At 42.7% G+C, this 26426-nt stretch overlaps 1 protein-coding gene across 4 annotated transcripts in view; it reads right to left on the reverse strand.

The window, feature by feature from the left end:
• The window catches only part of ASMTL (acetylserotonin O-methyltransferase like), a 104364-nt gene that overhangs the window by 35772 nt on the left and 42166 nt on the right, over window positions 1-26426 (reverse strand). For all 4 annotated transcript variants that reach the window (XM_077480783.1, XM_077480785.1, XM_077480782.1 and 1 more), the window contains 2 exons: window positions 15129-15537; window positions 3480-3642 (listed from right to left, as the gene is read on the reverse strand). In XM_077480783.1, the coding sequence (XP_077336909.1) occupies window positions 3480-3642; window positions 15129-15537 (572 nt within the window). The remainder of the gene's footprint in view (window positions 1-3479; window positions 3643-15128; window positions 15538-26426) is intronic.

A 26426-nucleotide genomic window follows, 5' to 3' on the forward strand; every position in this document is an offset into this window, starting at 1 on the left:
ATACACTGTCAGCCCAGATTCACCCAAATGCAGCAAAGTTGACTGGACGGCGCTTCACAGTACAGATGGACAATGATCCAAAACACACTGCAAAAGCAACCCAGGAAAATAGGTGGAATATTCTGCAATCACCTGATCTCATCCCAATTGAGCATGCATTTTACTTGCTTAAGGCAAAAAACTAAAGGCAGAAAGACCCACAAACAAAAAACAACTGACAAACAGCTGCAGTTAGAGACTGGCAAAACATCAGAAAGGAGGAAATCCAGTCTTGAGTAATGTCCATAGGTTCCAGAGTTCACGTAGTCATTGCCAATAAAGGATTCTCAACGAAATATTAAAAATGAACATTTATGATTATATTCATTTGTCCAATTACATGTGAGCCCCTGAAAATAGGGGACTGTGTATAAAAATGGCTGCAGTTCCTAAAATGTGTACTTGCACACTACATCAAACTGGTCTGCATGGCTGTCATCCCAGAAGGAAGCCTCTTGTAAAGATTAAAGAAAGCCCACAAACAGTTTGCTGACGACAACCAGACTAAGGACTGATGAGACCAAGATACACTTATTTGGTTCCGATGGTGTCAAATGTGTGTGGCGGCAACCAGGTGAGGAGTACAAAGAAAAGTGTGTCTTACCTACAGTCAAGCATGGTGGTGGGAGTGTCATGGCCTGGGGCTGCATGAGTGCTGCCGGCACTGGAGAGTTTATTGAAGGAACCATGAATACCAACATGTACTGTGACATACTGAAGCAGAGCATGATCCCATCCCTTCAGAGACTGGGCCGCAGGGCAATATTTCAACATGATAACGACCCCAAACACACCTCCAAGACAATCACTGCCTTGCTAAAGAAGCTGAGGGTAAAAGTGATGGAGTGGCCAGCATGTCTCTAGACCTAAACCCTATTGAGCATCTGTGGGGCATCCTCAAAAAGAAGGTGGAGAAGTGCAAGGTCTCTAACATCCACCAGCTCCGTGATGTCGTCATGGAGGAGTGGAAGAGGACTCCAGTGGCAACCTGTGAAGCTCTGGTGAACTCCATGCTCAAGAGGGTTAATGCAGTGCTGGAAAATAATGGTGGCCACACAAAATATTGACACTTTGGGCTCAATTTGACCATTTTTCACTTAGGGGTGTACTCACTTTTCTTGCCAGCAGTTTAGACATTATTGGCAGTGTGTGAGTTATTTTGAGGGGACAGCAAATTGACACTGTCATACAAGCTGTAAACTCACGACTTTACATGATTAGGTTACCTGCTATTAATACTAATTACATAATATCTGCTGCAATGTTAAAATCCTAAACACCTAGGAAACCCGACAATCCGAGGTATAGTATACACATTCTTGCGGCGCTCAGAGGGACATCAGTCCTGATCAAGGAGAGCTGCCGCCAGCTCATCTGTGCCCACCTGTGCCACCTGTCAGTGCCACCTACCAGTGTACAACAGTGCCGTCTACCAGTGCACACCAGCGCCACCTACCAGTGCCCACAGTGCCACCCACCAGTGTCACCTACCAGTGCCCACAGTGCCACCCATCAGTGTCACCAATCAGTGCCTCATCAACAGTGCTGCCCACCAGTGTAGCCTATCAGTGCCCTTCAGTGCCACCCATCAGGGCCCATGAGCACCGCCTTATCTGTCCCCATCAGTGCATCCTATCAGTGCCCATCAGTGACGCCTAATTAGCGCACATCAATAAAGGAGAAAAATTACCTATTTGCAAAATTTTCAAACAAATTATGAAACATGATTTTTTAAACATTTTCCATCTTTTTTTGTTTGTTTAGCAAAAAATAAAAACCCCAGCTGTGATTAACCACTTGGCGACTGCCATATAGCGGGAGGCATCGCTGCGATCCTTGTTGCGGTGTGTCAGTCTGACACACCGCACCTATGATCTCGGTAAAGAGTCTCTGACGGAGACTCTTTATCATGTGATCAGCTGTGTCCAATCACGGCTGATCACAGTGTAAATAGGAACAGTCGTTGTTCGGCTTTTCCTCACTCGCGTCTGTCAGATGCGAGTAGAGGAGAGACGATCGGCTGCTCTTCTGATGGGGGGGTCTGTGCTGATCGATTATCAGCGCAGCCCCGCCCAAGGATTCCCATACTGGACCATCAGGGATGCCAACAGACCACCAGGGATGCCCAGCACCAGGTATGCCGCCCTAGACCACCAGGGATGCCAGTCAGTGCCCACAATGGATGCCAATCAGTGCCCACAATGGGCATCACTGATTGGCATGCATTATTGTTTGGCACGGATTGGCATCCATCCCTACAAGACTGTACACTACAATGCCGCCTATCAGTGCCCATCCGTGCCGCCTATCAGTGCCCATCTCTGCCGCCTATCAGTGCCCATTCATGCCACCTATCAGTGCCCATCCATGCCCATCCGTGCCGCTTATCCATGCCACCTTTCAGTGCCTATTTGTGCCACCTATCAGTGTCTGTGTCGCATATCAGTGCCACCTATCAGTGCCACTTAATTGGTGCCACATCATCGTTGCCCATCAGTGCCGCCTTATCAGTGCCCGTCACTGCAGTCCCATCAGTGAAGGAGAAAACGTACTTATTTACAAAATTTTGTAACAAACAAAAAAAAAACATGTTTTTTTTTAAATTTTCGGTCTTTTTTTATTTGTTTAGCAGAAAATAAAAATCCCAGAGGCGATCAAATACCACCAAAAGAAAGCTCTATTTGTGGGAACAAAATGATAAAAATGTAGTTTGGGTACAGTGTAGCATGACCGCGCAATTCAAAGTGCGACAGCGCTGAAAGCTAAAAATTAATTTGGGCAGGAAGGTGTATAAGTGCCCAGTATTGAAGTGGTTAAATACCACCAAAACAAAAGCTCTATTTGTGTGAAAAAAAATGATAAATATGTAAATTTGGGTACAGTGTTGTATGACCGCGCAGATTTTCATTCAAACTGCGTCAGCACTGAAAGCTGAGAATTGGACTGGGCAGGAGGGGGGTTTAAGTGCCCAGTAAGCAAGTAGTTAATACACTGGCCAACAGTTGCAGCCATCGTTTAATAGAAAATATTCCTTTGACAGAAGTCAGTTGTACAATCAACTTCTGTCCAGCGGGGGGGAAATTACACACAGATCCAATTCTGTCCGATCCCTGCTAGGTGGAATTTTAATCAGTGCGTATAGCCAGCATAAGTATACAACTTATTGTTTTACAGGGAGTAGCTATTAGAGATTTTTTTTATCCTAGCTACGTGGTCACTTTAATCAGCAAGTACTTGATTTTCCTTGTGTCCCTAATCTTCAAAGTGGCAGGCTGCCGCCTAATATTTTTTTTATTCCCTGAAACCTAGCAATTGCTATTTCACTTGTGGAAACCATCTGTACAAAGAAAAGCTACTACATCCTGATAGATTTTTTGCTCTCATTTTAAAGTTTTCAAGACTAAAACATTACACAGAAATAAATTACCACTAAGATTCACCTTGATGAGTTTTCTCTAGCAGGCCAAGGGCGACACAGGCATCAAGAAGCCTTTCAGTTCCATGTACAGAAGCATTAATCTTATCCGCAATATCCATGGCCTTCAGCGCACCTTTATCTTTCAACTTATCAAAGACCTTCAGTTTAGATGCTGCAAACAATGTCTGTAAACAGAGAGACAAACAGAGGAAATCGCAGTGCTGGACATTTATCTACATTGTGCACATGGACAAGGACTAGCCTGGGCTATACAGATTATACATGGAACAAATACTTTTTGTTAGAAAATTTTGTTTGCTTTCTTCTGTGTAAAGTCCCTCTATGAGAACCTTACTCTAAAAGCTGGTTATAAACTGGGGCAATTCCATTTAGAAAAAAAATACACATATTTGTGAATAATGCAAAATATGTTGTTACTAAAATAATTCTTTATGGCACGTCGGTGAAAAAAAATATAAAGTATGTAGAGTCAAAAATAAAAAATGACATATGTAATAGAGTACTCACAAAGTATGCTGAATGATTTATATGTGATATGAATAAAAAATAGATCTGTTAATTCTTCCAGTAACCCTGTCTAGATGTCACCTTGAATAGGGGAAATATGTCATTATTACACCAATGATCTTTATTATAAAGTCCGGATTTTTATGGGAGACATCACACCACAGTGCAACATTTCAAGGCCCTTTAGGAACTTTCACCAGGCTGCTGTTCCAGGTCCATTGCCATGGTGGGAGACAGGACTTCATTTGTTCACAGATCTCTGCCGTGCGGACAGAGCCCCAAACAGACATGTCAATTTCAAAATGACAGCTTCTGTGGTGGTGAAAGAACCTTAAGGCCCCTTTCACATGGAGTGAGCTTTGTTTAGATCAGCAGGGGATATGTCCGCTAACCCCTTGCTGATCAGAGCAATTTATGTAGAGCGGACCCGGACCAAGCTCGCTCTGCTCTATGGGCAGCCGGGTGTAAATGGACTCGCTGTTCATTTACGCACGACTGCCCTCCGATCCAAGCTGCCTAGATGAAAAGGGACGAATCCCCTTCAGATTATTTTTAGCGGATCGGATTGGAGGCAGGTGGGTGTAAATGGACACAAGTCATTTACACCGGGGGTGAATGGAGAGTCTGATCAGGTCCACCTGAAAACCTGACAGGCAGACCTGATCTGATACTTTGGGGTAGATCTACTAAAATTGCCCACCAGTGGTGTCTTTCAGTGCCCCTCAGTGATGCCTTTTAGTGCCCATCAGTTCCACCTCAGTGCCCAGCATTCCCCCCCATCAGTGACATCTATCAGTGCACATCAGTGCTGCCTATCAGTGCCCACAATGGCTGCCCATCAGTCTCACCTATCAGTGCTGTATATACGTTCTGCATATCCGTGCCCATCAGTGCTGCATATTAGTGCCCCCATTGTTTGGGTACAGCGTTGCATGACCGCGCAATTGTCATTCAAAGTACGACAGCTCTGAAAGTTGAAAATCGGCCTGGGCAGGAAGGGAGTGAAAGTGCCCTGTATCAAAGTGGTTAGACTTTGGCAATAAAACCTGGACGCCGATTGGTTTCCACGCAGAGCTGCACCAGATTTTGCATTCTCCGGTTTTTGTAAACCCCTATGTGTCAAAGGGGCCTAAATACCGATGTAACATGTAACAAGCTGAAAAGCTAGACTTAGCCTTTAAATACTCTTTGGTTGGGCCTTAACATTTGCATGTTTTTTTGAACAAAACACTCCTTCACTAGATGTAGGTTGGCCTTTACATCAACCCCCTCTTTTTACCTTTCTCTTGCCTGACTCACTGACATTATACTTTCTTTTGCACCCAAAAATCTTCTGTGTGACAAATGCTGTAGAAATGATTACTCCTCTATATACACAATAGTGAAACTCAACCATTTGGCTATTCACTTAAAATAAACTTACCAAAAAACCAAAAGAAAAGTGCATTGCATCTAGAAGTATTGGCAGATGAAAAGGGAAACGGAAATCAATGGAATTGGCTGACCTTGGCAAGTGGTCGAGAAAACACCAATTTGTGTCCTGGCTGACAAGCTTATATAGCAGGAATCACCAGTCCACTTCCAAGAGGTCTTCAACAACACGTCCCGAGATTGGGTGTACCATGCTCAACAGCAATGCTGTTGGGCATTGTGAGTCCACACAGTGCAGAGTAAGGAGGCAGATCACAATAACAATAGGTTCTGAAGACGAGCATTGGAGGAGGAGACCAGGGATCTAGAGAGCAGAAGGTCTTGAGAGGAGCGGAGAGGACGGTTTGGGTGATATTTGGAGATAAGAATGGTGATGTAGCTCAGTGCAGAATTGTAAATGTCTTTGTATGTTATTGTTAGCTTTTTGAATTTTATTTGATGGGCAATGGGAAGCCAGTGGAGGGATTGGCAGAGAGGGGTGGTGGACACGTAAAGGTTGGATGAGTCTGGCAGCAGCATTCATGACAGACTGAAGAGGGATAGACTAATGCCGTGTACACACGAGTGGAATTTCCGACAGAAAAAGTCAGATGGAAGCTTTCATTCTATATGCCGATCGTGTGTATGCCACATAAGACTTTTTAAGTCGAAAATTCTGAAGAACCTAGAAAGAGACCCAATATTCAAGTAAATGCGCGGAGAACTAGATCAAAAGGTTTTTTCACACAGTGCTGGATGACAGGAATCTGTATAAATTAAAGCAATTAATCAAACTGAAGTCCATGCCATAAATAGTCCACACACAGCGTATATGGAAAATCCAATGCAAACTGAGAAGGGGCCTAGTTCTACACCCAGAGGCGGCTCTTTCTTTGTACCTTTAACCTAGAAAGAGAACATGTTCTAATTTTTTCTGACGGAACCAATTCCTATTGGGAAAACCGCTCGTCTGTATGCTGTTCCGACGTACCAAAAATGACGCATGTTCTGAATCAAGTACGAGATGGAAACTATTGGCTACTGGCTATTGAACTTCCTTTTTCTAGTCCCATCATACATGTTGTATGTCACCGTCGTCTTGACGGTCGGACTTTGATGTGACCGTGTGTATGCAAGACAGCTTGAGCGGAATTCCATGGGAGAAACCTTCCGAGTTTCTGCTGATGGAAAAAACGCTCGTGTGTACATGGCATAAGGTTCAGGTATGAGGGATTAGATGTGCTTGGGGGAAAGGCTGGGGGATATAGTATGATGCAAAGTAGCTGGCTTATAACTTTTTCTGCCTGGCTACCAAAGTTTTATTTTACTAGTGCTATGCAGTAAACACAGAAACTGTACTTAAGTCAATCAATTTAACAATCATTATGTGCAACGCCCTTCAGAAACACACACCTCTGTCTGTCTCCTCGGTCTTGTGGAACAGTTGGTGTTAGCTAAAGTAATCCACACCCTAATAGGTATCCTATTATTTTATGCAAGGAAAGCCATAGTATTAGAATGGAAGTCAGCCAACCCCTCTACCTTGTCATCGTGGAAAACATTAATTAACAAAAATATACCTCTATACAAAGCAACATATTTATCCCGAGGATGCCCCAAAAAACATGAAAAAAAGTCTGGCACTTGTGGACAGACTCAGAGTCCATGACAGATGACCAGTCTGTTGGGGGCTGCCCTGGTTAGATGCCCTGGGTGTCTACCTGGCCCTGTTGAGTGTTGGGATCCAGACCCCAAGTAAGTGAGTGGTGAAGTTTGTCCAGAGGTTGAGTGATTTCACTTGACCCTAGCTGTCCTTGCAAGGTCCGGCTCTGACAGATAAGAGGGATGAGAGGTCCTACAAGAATAGACATATCCTGTCAGTATCCTACCATGTTGAAACTGGGTACTAGATATGTTATTAGTAATTTTAACTGTAATTAGATATGTTCAGTTTTGAGATACACTGTAAATTGTATGCTGTTAGGCACATGGCTATGTGCACCAATTGGCCGGGGTATGCCCCAATGGCCCTGTTTTGTACCTCCACTGTGAAATTTTTCAATAAAAGAATTTACAAAAAAAAGAAACACACACCTCTATATATTGTTACAGGGTGGTAAAAATATACTTACTGAAGCCTGTATTGTAACTTCTCTTTCTACTTACTGCGTCACCAGTCACATCTAATCTTTCAAAGCAGGATTAAATCAGAATGGTGGCCATAAGCCCTTCATATTAGCATGTTTTATCATGCTGTATGAGAGGCACAGCAAGAAGCTTCCAGTGTGTGTTTCAGCAACACAAGCTAGTGCACTCCAAGATCAATCGCCTGGTGGATGAAAAGCTAACGCACTGAGCTAGTAGGCTCCCTTCCGGCATATGTATTTCAAGGCTTTGCTTTCAACTTTATCAGAAGTCTACTTTAAAGTTAAAACATTGCAGGAGGTCGTCGTCATCTGAATGAGATTATAAGTAGGCACCTGTTTTGGGAAGGGGTTCATTTAGAGTGCTTGGTAGTTCTTATTATGAAGTGAGACCTTCAAAGTAGACAGACTAAAATGTTAACAAAAAGTAATGTTACTGGTAAAGCCCAGGGCAGCATTAAGTACAGGGAGGTATGTGCTCCAGCCATTATGCTACCCTTTATTTACTTGTACCAGGAAAACTGGTAGGATAACTTTAAAATGATATTAAAGCCTTGGCTTTTTTCTTAGTTTTTTTATTTTTTTAAATTTAAATAACAAACATGTTATGCTTACTTGCTCTGTAAAGTGCTTGCACTCGTCTTCTGTTTGGGGTTCCTTTGCCAGCCCTCCTGGCCCCTCCCTCCTGTGGGATGCCCTCACAGCAAGCAGTTTGCTCTGGGTGCATTTAAACAGGTGCTCTCCTGGCCCACAGCTCTGTGGATCCATTCGCACACAGAGCTGCAGCTCAGCCACGTCCCCTCTGTCTCCTGATTGACAGCAGTGGGAGCCAATGGCTTCTGCCAAAAGCCAATCAGGAGTGTGAGTCCCCAGAGAGGCAAGGCTCTTGTGGACATCGCTGGATCAAGACAGGGCTCAGGTAAGTATTAGTGGGGCTGCTGCACACAAGTTTTTTACCTTCATCCATAGACTGTGTGAAGGTAAAAAACCCTGTGCCTTTACAACCACTTTAAGTTATCAACTAAGATTATTTCTTTAGGAAGCCTGTATGAAAGACGCTCTACTCCTTTTTATGCTTAGATAATTAAACGGAGAATGCAGATTGAGTGCAAGATATACTATTAATCCTTTATATTAAAGTAGTACCAAAGACTGAGACTTTTTTGCATGGATATAATCATTTTAAAGATAATGCTCAATACTGGTTAAGTTTTACTTTAAATGTAATTGTAATTCCTTATATTACCTCCAGTCTATTAACCTCCAGCTTCTCTGGGTTCAGATGCTGATCTTCCTACACAGAACCCTTAAAGTGATTGTAAACTTTGGATTTTGTTTTGTCATACTTACCTGCCCCGTGCAATGGTTTTGCACAGAGCAGCCCTGATTCGCCTCTTCTGGGGTCCCCCACAAACGCTTCTGGCTCCTCCTGCCTTCAGAGTGCCCCTATAGAAAGCCGCAAAGTATGGAGTGCCCTTTAGCAAGGTTAAAAAAAAACTCTGCCTTTAAAATCACTTTAAATTACTTCCTTCTTCTGCCGAGGACTACATGTCCCATGGGGCATTGCTCCTCACACATTCACAAGTTCTCAGGCACTTACTGACATGTATGGGCGGTGTACTGAGCTGTATGTGTGCTGAACTGTGTATACTGACATGTATAAACAGTGTACTGAGTTGTATGTTTGCTATACTATATTTCCTGATACGTAAACAAATTATTTATTCTGGAAGCAGGCTAACTAATCAGCTGACCAACTAATCGATTCTGAAAATAGTTGACAATAATTGATAATTGATTATGTTGATTAGTTGTTTCAGCCCTACATTCCACATTAATAATTATGCTACCAAAATGAGTGTGTGCTCTAAACTGCCTTCAGCATTGCTCCTGTTTATTCTTGCTGGAGGCAGCCATTTTGTTGAAGTCCAGCGCAGTCACTTCCTTATGGGGAACACACCCTTTCTCACTGTTCTCAAAAACTATAGGGTTTATTTACTAAAGCTGGACAATGCAAAATCAGTTTCACTTCTGCAATGAAACCAATCAGCTTCCAGGTTTTATTGCCAAAAGTTTAATTGAACAAGCTGAGGTTAGAAGCTGATTGGTTTCCATGCAAAAATTAGTCTTATTTTTCACTCTCCAGCTTTAGTAAATAAACCCCTATGTGTCACTTTATTCAATTAAAATATGTACATTTCCAGTCTTGACTGTAGGTCTTGGCTTAGCTAGAGAGAAAGGTTCGCAGCAGCTTTAAAGGGGTTGTAAAGGGGTGTGCATTCTATGCATTAAGATAAAAAGCCTTCTGTGTGAAACAGCCCCCCCATACTTACCTGAGCCCCATCTCCATCCACAAGTGTCTCAGCCATCCAGGACTCTCCCTCACGATTGACTGAGACACAGCAGTGGCGCCACTGGCGCCTGCTGCTGTCAAAGTCAGTTAGCCAATCAGGAGAGGGGGCAGGACCTAACCACAGCTCTGTGTCTGAATGGACACAGGGAGCTGCAGCGAGGCTTGGGTGCCCCCATAGCAAGCTGCTTGGTGTGGGGGCACTAAACAGGAGGAAGGGGCCAGGAGCAGTGAACAGGGACCTGAGAAGAGGAGGATCTGGGCTGCTCTGTGCAAATTCACTGCAACAGAACAAGTATAACAGGTTTGTTATTTTTATAGAAAAACAAGACTTTACAATCGCTTTAAATGTGGTACACACGAAAAGTTTTTTGTTCAAGCCAGGAGGTCAAACGAAAAAAATTCTGACAGATCGATGTACTAACACATGCGATGTTAGTGAGGTGATCTCTCCCATTGTGCCTTTGTGTTCTGACAGGGGGACTGCTTCCCCCCACCAGAACACACTGATCAGCACTATTGGCTGAGCGCACTGATCGGATGCTGGTTCTCCAACATGTGCCTTTGACAAAAGCTGATCCTTAGATGTTTGGCGATTCCTGTTGAACCAGCCAGTATTCGGCCCATGTGTACCCAGCCTTAAGCCTCGTACAATACAATGAGAACATCAAATGATCGTCCATTTTTTTTTTTTTTACATGCTAGTCTCATGTAGAAAATTAAGAGGTTACTCAATCTAGGAAGTAATGTGTTGTATTGTATTATTTCATTTCCGAGCATGCATAGTCTTGCTCTCCTGATTTTTTTCAGATAAATACTGTACTAATTAAACGAAAATCGTAAAACCTGGTAAACATTTTCACGTTTGCCCCTTTGGATAATATCGGATGAACCGTGCGATTGGCTCACGAAAGCTGTGTATTAAAGATCAAATTATCGTACAATTGCTTCTAAAGCGGTATTTTTCGTCAGATTTTCTGATGTGTGCACTACAGGGCTAAAGCTTGCAGGCTGCCAATGAGGAACACAGGAGAAACTATCAGGGAGATAAGATAAGACACTATCCTTGTAAGTTTAACTCTTTTGTGTCTGCCTGGCAGCAGAGCTTTTACCGTCACCTCTCCTTTTCTTTTCTCTCTCCATAATCTGTTTTCCCTTGGCACAGTTTGTTATTCCTGTTGCTTCCTTCCCCTTTCCCAAGTAGTAAATCTTAAGGCTGATCTGCCTCTAGTGACTGATTTTTGACACAGAACCAAAAAATACAGGACAACTGAGGCTGTGCAGAACAGAGATTACTGGCACTTATTTTTAAAATATTAAAGCTTATTTTATTACATTTTTTTTTTAATTAAAACAAACATTTTGTATTTACTTGCTCTGTGCAATGGTTTTGCACAGAGCAGCCCTGATCCTTTTCTTCTGGGGTATCTCCTCCTTTTTGGCAAGTGCCCCCTCTCTCCCGAGCCACCCTGTCTACGTCTATTGACACAGAGCGGGTGGCTCGGCCCTGCCCCGCACTTACTCGGCACAGCATTTGATTGACAGTAGAAGGAGCCAATGGGGAGGGAATTTTGCAGCGCAGAAGGTTTTTCACCTTCATGCATATAATGTTTTACATAGCTATAACTGCAAAAGGGACAAGTATAAAGAGATCTATCAGGACTTAATATTCTGACTACAGTTCCACTTTAAAGCGGACCTTCAGTAATTTTTTTCAACTTTCCATCTATTAAATCTTCTGCCGTTGTGGTTTTAACTTTGGATAGTAAAACATTTTTTTTCCTGCCAGTAAAACCCTTATACAGCTCACTTCCTATTTCTTCTCTGGTAATAAGAGTAGGTCATTATGACATCATGCGCGGCTTTCTAACTCTAGTGAGAGTTTGCCAGCAGGGGTGGGAGAGAGTCATAGGAGGACCAATCAGAGCTGGAGGGGGCTGGATGAGGGCAGAGATAACAGGAGACTGAAGAGATTTGTATTCATCCACAGAGGAGAGCAGCGTATTGGCAAGTACAGAATCACTGTACGTATAAAATAATATGCAAAGTGGTTGGAGGGAAGCTTCAGAATGGCAAAGAAGTTTTTATTACAAATTATGTGAGCAGACTGCAGTTCCTCTTTAAGTTTTCCTTAAAAATTATTAAAAAGTATTTTTAAAAGGTTAAGTTTACCTTTTAATACCATTTTACACCCATATTCAGGGTGTGACATGCTACTAAATCAGCAGCCCCTGCACCCCCTGGTTGCGACAGCAGGTGGGTGATCATCTCCTCACACCCGCTGTCACAATTTAAAAAGAGTGCGGCCATGCAGGGCTCCACCCCTCGGCCACATCATTTATTTAGAGAGTTCTGTGAATGAGAGAACTACAACTATCGTCAATCATTGCGGCTGATGGCTTGTAGCTCTCAATTAACTGTAGAGGTGCCGGTGAGCGTCCTTGTAGTTCAATGATCTCCCTGCTCTCAAGTAACTTCCTGCCTGTATTGGAGGTACGGGCAGATAGCCATCCTGAGATTCTGCAAGAGCCGGATATTGCACCTGCAATCTGCTGATCGTGGGTGCAATGCTTTACAGGCTCCTAAGTATAAAAAAATAAAAATAAATAAAAGGATAAATGCACATTTATTGATAGCAGCATCCTGTAAACCTTTGTACAGCGGGCTCCAAATTCTATTGGAGGATAGTGGTGAGCATTTACAGGAATACCCCACCTTTAAGTACACAATGGGGTTTATTTACTAAAGCTAGAAAGTGCAAAATCAGGCTCACTTCTACATAGAAACCAATGAGCTTCTAACCCCAGCTTGTTCAATTAAGCTTTTGTAATAAAACCTGGAAGCTCATTGGTTTCTATGCAGACGTGAGTCTGATTTTACACTTTTCAGTTTTAGTAAATAATGCCCATTGTGTACTTAAAAGTGGGGTATGCCTGTATCTGTTCTGTCACACAGCAAGGCAATGCTAAACAGAAGCAGGGTCTAAGATTGTGCAACAGATTTACTACAGGTTGATTCATGAATTCCTCCCTCAGCTGCTGTAAGGGAGCATTGCGGTAGAATGATATCTGACCCTGACCACGTCCTAATTATGCATCTATTTAGTGTGGAAAATCTGTCTTTATCTTCAATAAACCTGTCGCAGCTGACTGACCGGGATTACAGATGCACAGGTCTCATGCATAGTAAAACTGATGCAGACTTTGCCAAAAGAGAGGCAGAGCGATTTCCATTTGTATCGTTAATTTGCTTGATAAATGTCCCTTGGTGAGCAGCGGAATGTTCTTGGAGTCCTACAGCTCCTCCATTGTCCAGTAGGCAAGTTAGGGGTGTGATCTTGGATGAGAAGACCAGCTATACAGAATTGCAACAAACACTCAACCCGGAACATTTATAAATTTTGTCTCATTGCAAGGCAATGCTCAACAGGAGCAGTGAGGCAGATCATCCAAGGTTACAAGATTAGAGCTTGAGTCATAAATTCCCCCTTTGGCTGTTCTAAATTCACACTGAAGCAGAATAAAACTCAACCCTGACTACTTCTTAATTATGTGTCTGTTTAGAGTGAATGAAATATCTAATTTTCAGTAACAAATCTGTCTAAGTTGGCTGCCCAGTAATTCAGAAGCACTGGTTGCAAATACACTGTAAACTTGACGCAGAGACTTTGCTAAGTGATAGGGCAGCCCAAGTTGCCAATTTGCTTAGGGCCAATTCACAATAGTGATTGAACCATGTTTTAGTGCAGATGTAAAATGCAGGTCAACGCAAGGACACCTAAAAATCTATTGTTTTTTATGTGTCCTGTTCACACAACGCTGCGTTGACCTGTGTTGTATTAACGCAAGTGAACACATGTAAAATGCATGTCAATGCAGCGCAAGTAAAGGATGAAAAAAAGTTTGCTTTATGACTTATTTTGCTTCACAAGCCTAAACCTAACCCGAATGACCCTTACGCTTACCTCCCCCTGACCCTAACCTGGTCTTGACCCCAACACTAAATTCACTCTGATCTTATTCTTAATCCCAACCTGACTCTGACGCTAACCTTGACCCTACACTACACTCCAAAGACATACTGGTAGGTTAATTGGCTTCTGTCCAAAATTGGCCCGAGTATATGAATGTGAATTGGGGACTTTGAATTGTGGGCTCCTTAAGGGTAGGACCGATGTGAGTTTGCAATGTATGTGTGGAGTGCTGCATAAATTGATGGTGCTATACGGGTACCTTAAATAAATAATAATATAATAGATGAGCATCTTAATAAGACGCAAGGTACAGGGATAGGGACAATTGTAGACACACACACTCACTCAGGTTGAACTTACTATGTAACTATACTCGCCCTGATCTTAATCCCAACCTGACTCTGACACTAACTCTAACCTCTCTGAGCCCAAAACTAAACTCACCCTGACTAACCTGACCTTGACCATAACCTCACCCTAAACTTGCCCTGACCAGCTAGCACTGTGGTAGACACCCTGTTTACACAAAAAATCTACACAAAAATTTTCCAAATATGTCTTCCCTACACTCAGGATGTGATCTCAAAGGAAATCACACGTCAAAATGCGCATTAACAGACATCACTGTGCATTAAAGCGGGAGTCCGCCGTTTTTTTTTAAAAGCCAGCAGCTACAAATACTGCAGCTGCTGACTTTTAAAATAATGACACTTACCCGCCCAGCGCACCCGCGATGTCGGCACTCGAAGCCGATCTCTTGATCGTCTCTCGGGTGCTGCCGCCGCCATCTTGGGTATGGGAATCAGGAAGTGGAGCCTTGCGGCTTCATTTCCCGGTTCCCTACTGCGCATGCGCGAGTCGCGCTGCGCAATAAGGCTGGTCCCCGCTGTCTCTGGGATCCGTGTGTTTCCCAGCAGGCAGCGGGGGACCTTCGGAAAGGGGTGTAGATTCTGTGGAAAGGGGCGTAGCTTCTGCAGAATCTACGCCGGAAGTAGGTGCAGATACCTGTACTGTACAGGTACCTGCATCCCCTCCCCCCTGAAAGGTGCCAATTGTGGTGCCGGAGGGGGGGAGGGTTCCAATGAGCGGAAGCTCCACTTTAGGGTGGACCTCCGCTTTAAAGCACAATTAAAATGCATGAAAATGTACATAAATTTTCAGCGCAAGTCAGTGTGAATTCACCCTGAAAGTGGTTGTAAAAGCTGAATTTTTTTTTTAGTTTGCAGACAATATATATATATATATAAAATTTGAGAATTCACATACCTTTGATGCTTTAAAGCCATCCAGAAGTTCGGTAATTTTTGAGGGGAGCTGAACAGCTGTTTTTGGCTTTTCTTCAACTCCATTTAGAATAACTGATGTACGTTGTAAAGAGGGCCCAGAACTACAATTGTTACTGCTACAATCCTTCCTTGCCTTCTTTATGTCAGTGTTCGTACTGGGAGAGGAGCAGTCTTTCTCCACATCACTGAGGTTCTCAAAGCTCTCTACATATGGAATGGAGTCATGCTTTACTCTATGTATGGATTGTTTGGAGGGTGGACAGTAAATCTCTGCAAGCTTTTTGCAGAAGTGGTTCAGGGGAAATCCAACTACATTCAAAAAGTCTCCATGTACACTTTCTACTAACATTCCCCCAAGAGACTGAATTCCATAGCCGCCTGCTTTATCCCTGAAAAAAAAATAAAAAAAAATTGCTTAACAATTTTATAAAATAACATGGAATAGTACCATTTGTAGAAGAAATTATTACTGTAGTTCTGTAAATTGATAAGCAACGCTTAAAGTGATTGTAAAGTCTCTTTTTTTTCTCTCTAAAAATAACAAACACGTTATACTTACCTGCCCTGTGTAGTGGATTTGCACAGAGCAGCCTGGATCCTCCTCTTCTCAGATCCCTCTTCAGTGTTCCTGGCCCCTCCCTCCTGTTGAGTGCCCCCAAAGGAAGTAGCTTGCTATGGGGGCAACCAAGCCGAGTCACAGCTCGGTGTGTCCTTTCAGACACAGAGCCCCAGTTCAATCCTACCCACTCTCTCTCCTGATTGGATAGTTGCTGTGTCTCAGCCAAACAGGAGGAGAACCCCAGACGGCTGAGGCACTCATGGACATCGTTTCGGTTTACGAACTCCACTTCGGTTTACGAACACGAGGCGCGGCCATCTTCCCTGCTCCGACACATTCGTATTGAGAAGAGCAGTGCAAGATGAGAGTCTTAGGAGAACTTGTGCACTCAGATATAGGGGTTTCTGCTCCTGACTACCATGAGGGTGGGCTCATGATTAGGAATCATGGAAAAACAGTTCATATGAATTCAACAACTTTATCATGCCCTCAGATGATCTTTTCCTGGATGCACAGTGCTGTTCTCTGGCCCCAGATTAGTCATTTAAATTGGGGTTTGGGATTGTTTCAAACAAGGATTAAAGAGGAGCTATAATTTTTTTTTTCTTTTTAGATGTACACATGAAAGAGGTCAGCATAATGTAAAAGACCGTTTGTAATGTATGTTTAAAATCCTTTTTTTTTTTTTTTACATACATTTCATAATTTTACTTTGTGAACTGAGGTACCACAGTATTAGGGGGCTGCTGCATACAATTTTTATCCAAATGCATTAAGATAAAAAATCTTCTGACTTTACATATCCTTTAACATGCAGACATTACCTACTACCTTTTTATACAGTACCAAGAAATTCTGCATAGCTTTACAGAGTACCAAGAATTCTTCACATCAGTTTCTGAAAGTACTTTGGGCAAATGAACGTACCATAATTGCGCAGAAACACGTCAACTCTGGTGGCATTCAGTAAGTATCTGCTATAGGTTTAAGAACTGGAGGAACTAACTACTTCCAGCTCTGGCCAATTCTGACATTTCTCTCCTACATGCAAGAATCATCTTTTTGTTTGCTAAAAAATTACTCAAAACCCCAAAACATCATATATATTTTTAATCAGAGGCCCTAGTGGTGGGTGTTACAATTTTTTTTTTATGTCACATGGTATTTGCACAGTGCTATTTCAAATGCATTTTTTTGGGGGAAAACAGGCACTTTCATGAATTTTAATACAAAAAAAAAAACATAACATAAATATACAGTATATATATATATATATATATATATATATATATATATATATATATATATATATATATAAAAAATATACAACCAATTTCTTTTGTAAAATCGAAAAGATGATGGCATGGCGAGTATATAAATACCTAACATGTCACTCTTTAACATTGCACATGCTCGTGGAAAGGCGACAAACTCTGATACTTAAAAATCTCCATAAAGTTGTTTTTACAGGTTACCATTTTACAGTTACAGGAGGAGCTCCAGCACTAGAATTATTGTTCTCGCTATAACACTTACGGCGATACCTCACATGTGTGGCGCGGACACCGTTTACATATGTGCGGGTAAGTTACATGTGCATGTGAGCACAGGGGAGCTTTAAAATAAAAAAATGACAGTAAAACCTTGGATTGCGAGCATAAATCGTTCCAGGAACATGCTTGTAATCCAAAGCACTCATATATCAAAGTGAATTTACCCATAAGAAATAATGGAAACTCAAATGATTCGTTCCACAACCATTTATTCATAAGTCCTTCAGTTTATAGTCCATATAAAAAGATTATAGCAATGTGACCAGGTTGTACAACCATAAAATGTCCATCCACAAGGGGATTAGAAGCAAAATCCAGCAAGATCTACAAAGTATAAAAGAGAACAGAGGTGCTTCTAAGTGTAGCAATATGGTAACAGTTAATGAAGGCACAAAATTTAGCAACTCACATGGTTGATGATTAAAACAGGCACATCTAAGTATGCAGGCATACAGGGTAACGCTGTCCACACATAGACCATCTGAAATCTTGCCGGAAAGACTACCCTGCAGTAAAGCGATCTGAAAGGGAGGTTTGAAGTGCTCGTGGAAGGGATGATATTGATGGTGGTGAGGAGGATGGTTTATGTGGACAGCTTTACCCCGGATGCCTGCATACTTAGATGTGCCTGTTTTAATCATCAACAATGTGAGTTGCTAAATGTTGTACCTTCATTAAATGTAACCATATTGCTACACTTAGAGGCGCCTCTCTTCTCTTTTAAACTCAGTTGTGACATGACGCTACTTGTAGATCAAGTCAAAATGTATTTTAAAAATGTTCTTGTCTTGCAAAACGCTCTCAAACCAAGGTCTTACTGTATAAATATATATATTTTTTTTTACACTGTCCCTTTCATTTTTTTTAAAGCGGGATTCCGCTGCCATTTTTATTTTTTTTTACCTGTGTCACTGGTGGGCGATTCCTACGGTGTCTTTGCAGTCATGCTCTGCGTCTTTTTAACCCCCGGCGTGACGATTTCATTGCTAAGGAAAACTTTTAAAAAAACAGTCCGACGGTTTCCATTTTCACTGTGGGCGTTTGAAGCCCACAGGCATTTACTTCCTGGATGCGATGATGCTGAGCTCCCAGCATCCACCGCTCCATCTCGCACATGCTCATTGAGTGTCCTCTTTGTTTTCCTTCCTCTTGCCTCCTGTGCTATAGTGGTAATGGCAGATAGAGCTGCCTGCCCACTTTCAAAATGGCAATTTCGGACATGCCCTCGTCACGTGACCGGCGTCCTCCTTCCGAAATCTCACGAGATTTCGGCATGACTGTGTCCCCCACTGATTCCTGGGAAATAGCTAAAAAAGTTCCCAGGGACCATTGCGAAGCCCATAAACACGCCTACTCCCATGGGAGGAGAGCCTGGAAGTCGGCATAAACATTAAAAATAAAAGGTAAATACTGCATATTATTTTATTTCAATGGTCATAACTGCATCTATGTTCCAAAGCCATTTGAATAAGATGAACTTGCAATTTTCTGTACAAAACCGCTTTAAACACTTTTATCCCTAGAAATACACAAGAAATGTAAATATTCCCTGTGATAGAAATAATGCATGACTGGTCCTCTTTATGGAGACATCTGGGGTCTATAAGAAAGCATGTTTAAAAAGAAAACTAAAAACATTGTTCTCATACTTTTCAGAACAAAGAATGACAGTGTTTACATCCAACAGATAGGCTCCTGGGCCCCTGATCTGTACATAGCCCCAACCACATAGCACAACTTAGAAAAAGAAACGAAAAAAATGTAATTGCTGCTAACCTTTTTATGTGATGACATTTTTTTGATAAAGGGATTGTAAACCCTCATGGTTTTTCCTGGGGCGGGGCTGAGTCCTGCATTCTGTATGAATTGACACAGATGCAGGACTCGGGAGCGCCCCCGCATGGGTGTCCACCAAAGAGATCGCTTCTCCAACATGGACACTCGATGTAGGGAGGAGCCAGGAGCACCCCTGAGGGACCGGAGGAGGATCAGGGCTACTCTGTGCAAAACGAACTGCACAGTGGAGGTAAGTATGACATGTTTGTTATTTAAAAAAAAATAAAAAAAAAAATCTTTAAAATCCCTTTTATTTTGTCCTTCTATCTAATGTTAAGGAGGGGACTGGGGAGTTTTACTATAATTAACTTTGCCTGTACTGATCTCAAGGCTTTAGAGGTACATTGTATGTTGTGTATGTGCTTTAAAAATAAAGCTGTCCCTCAGTCTGTGTCTTAACTGCACATTGCAAGCCATTCTGAACAATACAAGCTGCTATAGAGGCCTATGTATAAACCTGCTCCAAAGAAACAACTAGAAAAGGTAAGAAATATTTTGAAAGTCAAGCTTAAAGTGTTTGTAAACCCCATTCATTTTACCTAGGCACATATATTTGTAGTGGTTACTTCTCTTCCTCCAAAGCACTATGTACCATGACTTTCTGCTGCTCTGTTACTCCGTTATCAGCAGAGTCACGTCTAACAAGTTCTCTGAGATATCAGCAGCTGACAATTTGCGTCAGGGAGGGCACTTAGAGGTAGATAAGCAGAGAGCTTGTCTATTCATAATACAGTTCTGCATGTTCATTCCTTCCTCTGCCTATGTGGGGGAGGGGTGGGTGCCTTTCCGCCAATCAGCTTAAGTCCAGACTCCACACCCACTACTGAATGAAGAAGAAAGATTTGTAACATGATGTGAACTTTCTAAAGAACATAGAAAGCTGAAGACAGCAGATATACAGTCAGGTCAAAAAATATTGGGACATCGACGCAATTCTAATATTTTTGGCTCTATATACCACCACAATGGATTTGAAATGAACAAGATGTGCTTTAACTGCAGACTTTCAGCTTTAATTTGAGGGTATTTACATCCAAATCAGGTGAACAGTGTAGGAATTACAACAGTTTGTATATGTGCCTCCCGCTTTTTAAAGGGACAAAAAGTAATGGGACAATTGGCTGCTCAGCTGTTCCATGGCCAGGTGTGTATTATTTCCTCATTATCCCATTTACAAGGAGAAGATAAAAGGTCCAGAGTTCATTTCAAGTGTGCTATTTGCATTTGGAATCTGTTGCTGTCAACTGTCAATATGAGATCCAAAGAGCTGTCAATATCAGTGAAGCAAGCCATCATTAGGCTGAAAAAACAAAACAAACCCATCAGCGAGATAGCAAAAACATTAGGTGTGGCTGTTTGGAACATCCTTAAAAAGAAAGAATGCACCAGTGAGCTCAGCAACACCAAAAGACCCAGAAGACCACGGGAAACAACTGTGGTGGATGACCGAAGAATTTTTTCCCCGGTGAAGAAAACACCCTTCACAACAGTTGGCCAGATCAAGAACATTCTACAGGAGGTAGGTGTATGTGTGTCAAAATCAACAATCAAGAGAAGACTTCCCCAGAGTGAATACAGAGGGTTCACCACAAGATGCAAACCATTGGTGAACAGGAAGGCCAGATTAGAGTTTGCCAAACATCTAAAAAAGCCTTCACAGTTCTGGAACAACATCCTATGGACAGATGAGACCAAGATCAACTTGTGCCAGAGTGATGGGGAGAGAAGAGTATGGAGAAGGAAAGGAACTGCTCATGATCCAAAGCATACCACCTCATCAGTGAAGCATGGTGGTGGTAGTGTCATGGCGTGGCCATGTATGGCTGCCAATGGAACTGGTTCTCTTGTATTTATTGATGATGTGACTGCTGACAAAAGCAGCAGGATGAATTCTGAAGTGTTTCGGCCAATATTATCTGCTCATATTCAGCAAAATGCTTCAGAACTAATTGGACGGTGCTTCATAGTGCAGATGGACAATGACCCCAAGCATACTGCGAAAGCAACCAAAGAGTTTTTTTTAAAGGGAAATAAGTGGAATGTTATGGAATGGCCAAGTCAATCACCTGACCTGAATTCGATTGAGCATGCATTTCACTTTCTGAAGACAAAACTGAAGGGGAAATGCCCCAAGAACAAGCAGGAACTGAAGACAGTTGCAGTAGAGGCCTGGCAGAGCATCACCAGGGATGAAACTCAGTGTCTGGTGATGTCTATGCATTCCAGACTTCAGGCTGTAATTGACTGCAAAGGATTTGCAACCAAGTATTAAAAAGTGAAAGTTTTATGGATGATTGTTAATCTGTCCCATTACGTTTGGTCCCTTAAAAAGTGGGAGGCACATATACAAACTTGTAATTCCTACACCGTTCACCTGATTCGGATGTAAATACCCTCAAATTAAAGCTGACAGTCTGCAGTTGAAGCACATATTTTTCAAATCCACTGTGGTGGTGTATAGAGCCAAAAAAATTAGAATTGTGTCGATGTCCCAATATTTATGGACCTGACTGTACATGTAAAACTTAAGTAGGGAGATTGGTTTCATCTCTCTGTATCATCTGAGGCTGTTCACTTTACTGGGTATATGTGAGGGTTTACATCCAACTTAACCACTTGCTGACTGCAATACATACATATAATGTTGGGGTTTACAAGTACTTTATACGCTTTTTATGCAAGTCATGCATGGATATGTAAACGGTGTTCGCACAACACATGTCAACAATCGCCAGGAGCGTTAAAGTGAGAGCAATAATTCTAGCCTAAGACGACCTCTGTTTGGGGTATATATTGTGTTTTTAATTAATTAAAATGTATTTGAAAAACTGCTGCACAAAAAATTGCAACAATTGCCATTTCAGTCCTTAGGGTCTCTGCTAAAACAAAAAAAAAAAATATATATATATATATATTATATATATATATATATCCACTTTCAGACCGGACCATTTTGCTGGTAAATGACCAGAGGTCTTTTTACACTTTGGCACTGCGCTGCTTTAACTGGTAATTGCGCGGTCATGCAATGTTGTACCCAAACAAAATTTGCGTCCTTTTCTTCCCACAAATAGAGCTTTCTTTTGATGGTATTTGATTGCCTCTGCGATTTTTATTTTTTGCGATATAAACGTAAAAAGACCGCAAATTTTGAAAAAAAATGATATTTTCTACTTTTTGTTATTAGAAAAATTCAATAAACTCAATTTTAGTATACATTTAGGCCAAAATGTATTCAGCCACATGTCTTTGGTAAAAAAAAAGTCAATAATTGTATATTTATTGGTTTGCGCAAAAGTTGTCACATCTACAAACTAAGGTACGTTTTCTGGAATTTACGCAGCTTTTAGTTTACGACTGCCTATCTCATTTCTTGAGGTGCTAAAATGGCAGGGCAGTACAAAACCCCCCCAAATGACCCCATTTTGGAAAGTAGACCCCCTAAGGAAATTGATAAGAGGCACGTTGAGCCCATTGAATATTTTATTTTTTTGCCTCAAGCGATTGAATAATGACAAAAAAATATATATTTTTTTTTTTTTACACAAAGTTGTCACTAAATGATATATTGCTCACACATGCTATGGGCATATGTGAAATGACACCTCAAAATAAATTCTGCTGCTTCTCCTGAGTACGGGGATACCACATATGTGGGACTTTTTGGGAGCCTAGCCGCGTACGGAGCCCCGAAATCCAAGCACCGCCTTCAGGCTTTCTAAGGGCGTAAATTTTTGAGTTCACTTCTCACTACCTATTACAGTTTTGAAGGCCATAAAATGCCAAGATGGCACAAAACCCCCACAAATGACCCCATTTTAGAAAGTAGACACCCCAAGTTATTTGCTGAGAGGCATGTTGAGTTCATGGAATATTTTATATTTTGCCACAAGTTGCGGGAAAATTACAAACTTTTTTTTTTTTTTTTGTTTTCACAAAGTTGTCACTAAATGATATATTGCTCATGCATGCCATGGGCATATGTGAAATGACACCCCAAAATAAATTCTGCTGCTTCTCCTGAGTATGGGGATACCACATATGTGGGACTTTTTGGGAGCCTAGCCGCGTACGGGGCCCCGAAAACCAAGCACCGCCTTCAGGCTTTCTAAGGGCGTTACAGTTTTGAAGGCCATAAAATGCCAAGATGGCACAAACCCCCCCCAAATGACCCCATTTTGGAAAGTAGACACCCCTAAATTTAGGGGTACACTAGTGAGACTAGGTAATAAATGGTGGGTGCCCTGAAACTATAAAAAAATAACTAACCAACCAGCGTCACCTGTAACCGTTATATGGTGATCACTGGTGAAAGGATTAACTAGGGGGCAATCAGGGGGCTTTATGCGGTAGTATATGGGGGTCCCTGGCGCTATAAAAAGCTGCGGCGAACCTAAATACCTACCTGCCTAACTAGCGTCACCTGTGACACTAATACAGCGATCAGAAAAACGATCGCTTATTAGGCTGGGTTCACACTGGAGCGATGCGGGAACGCCACGAATCCGCGGCGGGTTCCCACATCGCATGCCTCCCGGCGGCAGTTCACACTGCCCTATGCGAACTGCTGGGAGTGTCAGTGAAATGTTAATGACACCCCCAGATCAGTTCGCATATCGCAGTGCGATCTGCAAACTTGGATCGCATGGTGTGAACACCCATGCGATCCGATTCTGCTGCGGACCAAAAAAAGGGTCCCGTGCGAGTTTGCGGCGGGTGCGACACGAATTCAGCCATACTATCTGTATAGCTGAACTCGAATCGCACAGAGATCGGATGTGATTTGCACTGCAGTGCGGTGCGAATCACATTCGTTCTCATAAACCGCTGCAATGTGAACCCAGCCTTAGTGACACTGGCGACGGGGGGTGATCACGGGGTTAAACCTTTATTGGGGGGGTTAGGGGGGTACCTTAGAACTAAAGGGGGCTAACCCTAACTGCCCTAACAGTTATTACAGTCACAAATGACACCCGCCGGGTGATCAGGGGGTTAAACCTTTATTAGGTAATAAATGGCGGGTGCCCTGAAACTATAAAAAAATAACTAACCAACCAGCGTCACCTGTAACAGTTATATGGTGATCACTGGTGAAAGGGTTAACTAGGGGGCAATCAGGGGGCTTTATGCGGTAGTATATGGGGGTCCCTGGCGCTATAAAAAGCTGCGGCGAACCTAAATACCTACCTGCCTAACTAGCGTCACCTGTGACACTAATACGGCGATCAGAAAAATGATCGCTTATTAGGCTGGGTTCACACTGGAGCGATGCGGGAACGCCACGAATCCGCGGCGGGTTCCCGCATCGCATGCCTCCCGGCGGCAGTTCACACTGCCCTATGCGAACTGCTGGGAGTGTCAGTGAAATGTTAATGACACCCCCAGATCAGTTCGCATATCGCAGTGCGATCTGCAAACTCGGATCGCATGGTGTGAACACCCATGCGATCCGATTCTGCTGCGGGCCAAAAAAAGGGTCCCGTGCGAATTTGCGGCGGGTGCGGCGAATGGCTGAACTCGAATTGCACAGAGATCGGATGTGATTTGCACTGCAGTGCGGTGCGAATCACATTCGTTCTCATAAACCGCTGCAATGTGAACCCAGCCTTAGTGACACTGGCGACGGGGGGTGATCACGGGGTTAAACCTTTATTGGGGGGGTTAGGGGGGTACATTAGAACTAAAGGGGGCTAACCCTAACTGCCCTAACAGTTATTACAGTCACAAATGACACCAATGCAAAAAAAAAAAAAAAATGACATTGGTGTCACTGTGACTGGGGGGCAGGGGTAATTGGGGGGGTGATCGGGGGGGGTGTGAGTGTGCCTGGCATGTTCTACTGTGTAGTGACGTGTTGGTGCAACTCACCGATCCTCTCTCCTCGGTGTCGGAACGAAAAATACCGACACGGAGGAGAGATTACATCACTTCCTCTCCTGTGTTTACATTACAGGAGAGGAAGTGATGTCACGAACGATTCCTATTCGTCGGGAGCGATCGCGAGGGGGTGGCCATGAACGAATGGCCGCCCCCTCGTCCGGGATCGCTCCCGCACGAATACCGACCGCCGCAGGCACCGGGCGGGGGCCCGATCGGGCCCCCGACCCGCGGGAAGGCAGGGACGTACATGTACGCCCATATGCCTGCCCGTGCCATGCTGTCGACGTAATCTTTGTGCGGCGGTCGGGAAGTGGATATATAGATATATATATATATATATATATATATATATAAAATGTATATGTATGTAGATATAATGTTCTAGCAAAAAATACTGATTTAACCTGCTAAACAAAAAGTGCCAGAAAAGCCTTGGACTTCAAGTGGTTAAAGTGGAAAGTAAGCCCTCCTATCATTTTCAGCCAAGGAAGCTGCCATCTTGGCATTTGTTTAACCGCTTCCAGACTGCCCCACGTACATTTACTGCGGCAGGGCGGCTGGGGTGCGCAAAATCACGTAGCTGTATGTGATTTTGTGCACAAGTGCTGCTGGCGCGTCGCTCCCATTGTGAATGGACACAGCGGGAGCCAATCAGCGGGTGCCGATTGTTCACAGGAGAGATCAGCGGCGTGCCGATGTAAACAAAGCACACCATTGATCTGTCAGGGAGGAAAATTGAGAGAATCCACTCTCCCCAGTTAGAAACCCCTCCCAGGGAATATATTTAACCCCTTGATCCCCCCCTAGTGTTAACCACCCCTTCCCTGCCAGTGTCATACAAGGATCAGTAATTTTTTTTAGCACGGATCACTGTATTGGTGTCACTGGTTCCCAAAAAGTGTCAGATTTGTCCGCCGCAATGTCGCAGTCCCACAAAAAAAAAAAAATCACAGATCACCGCCATTACCAGTAAAAAAATAAAATAAAGTTTCTAAATCTATCCCGTAGTCTGTATACGCTATAACTTTTGCACAAACCAATCAATATACACTTATTGGGATTTATTTTTACCAAAAATATGTAGCAGAATACATATTGCCCTAAATTGATGACGTTTTTTTTTACATTTTTTTGGGGATATGTATTATAGCAGAAAGTAAAAAAAATGTTTTGTTTTTTAAATTGCCGGTCTTTTTCTGTTTATATCGCAAAAAATAAAAACCGCAGAGGTGATCAAATTCCACCAAACGAAAGCTCCAGGACATCAATTTTATTTGGGTAGAGAGTCACACAACCATACAATTGTCAGTTATAGAGATGTAGTGTGGTATCACATAAAATGGCCTGGTCAGGAAGTGGGTAAAACCTTCCGGGGCTGAAGTGGTTAATCTTCAACTGTCATGATGCTGCACATGTGAACAACCAATGTGATAGGTACATTCCCGACATG

Source organism: Lithobates pipiens, unplaced genomic scaffold (assembly GCF_037356315.1).
Source record: "Lithobates pipiens isolate NorthernLeopardFrog02 unplaced genomic scaffold, aLitPip1_a1.2 Scaffold_16, whole genome shotgun sequence".
NCBI lineage: Eukaryota > Metazoa > Chordata > Amphibia > Anura > Ranidae > Lithobates > Lithobates pipiens.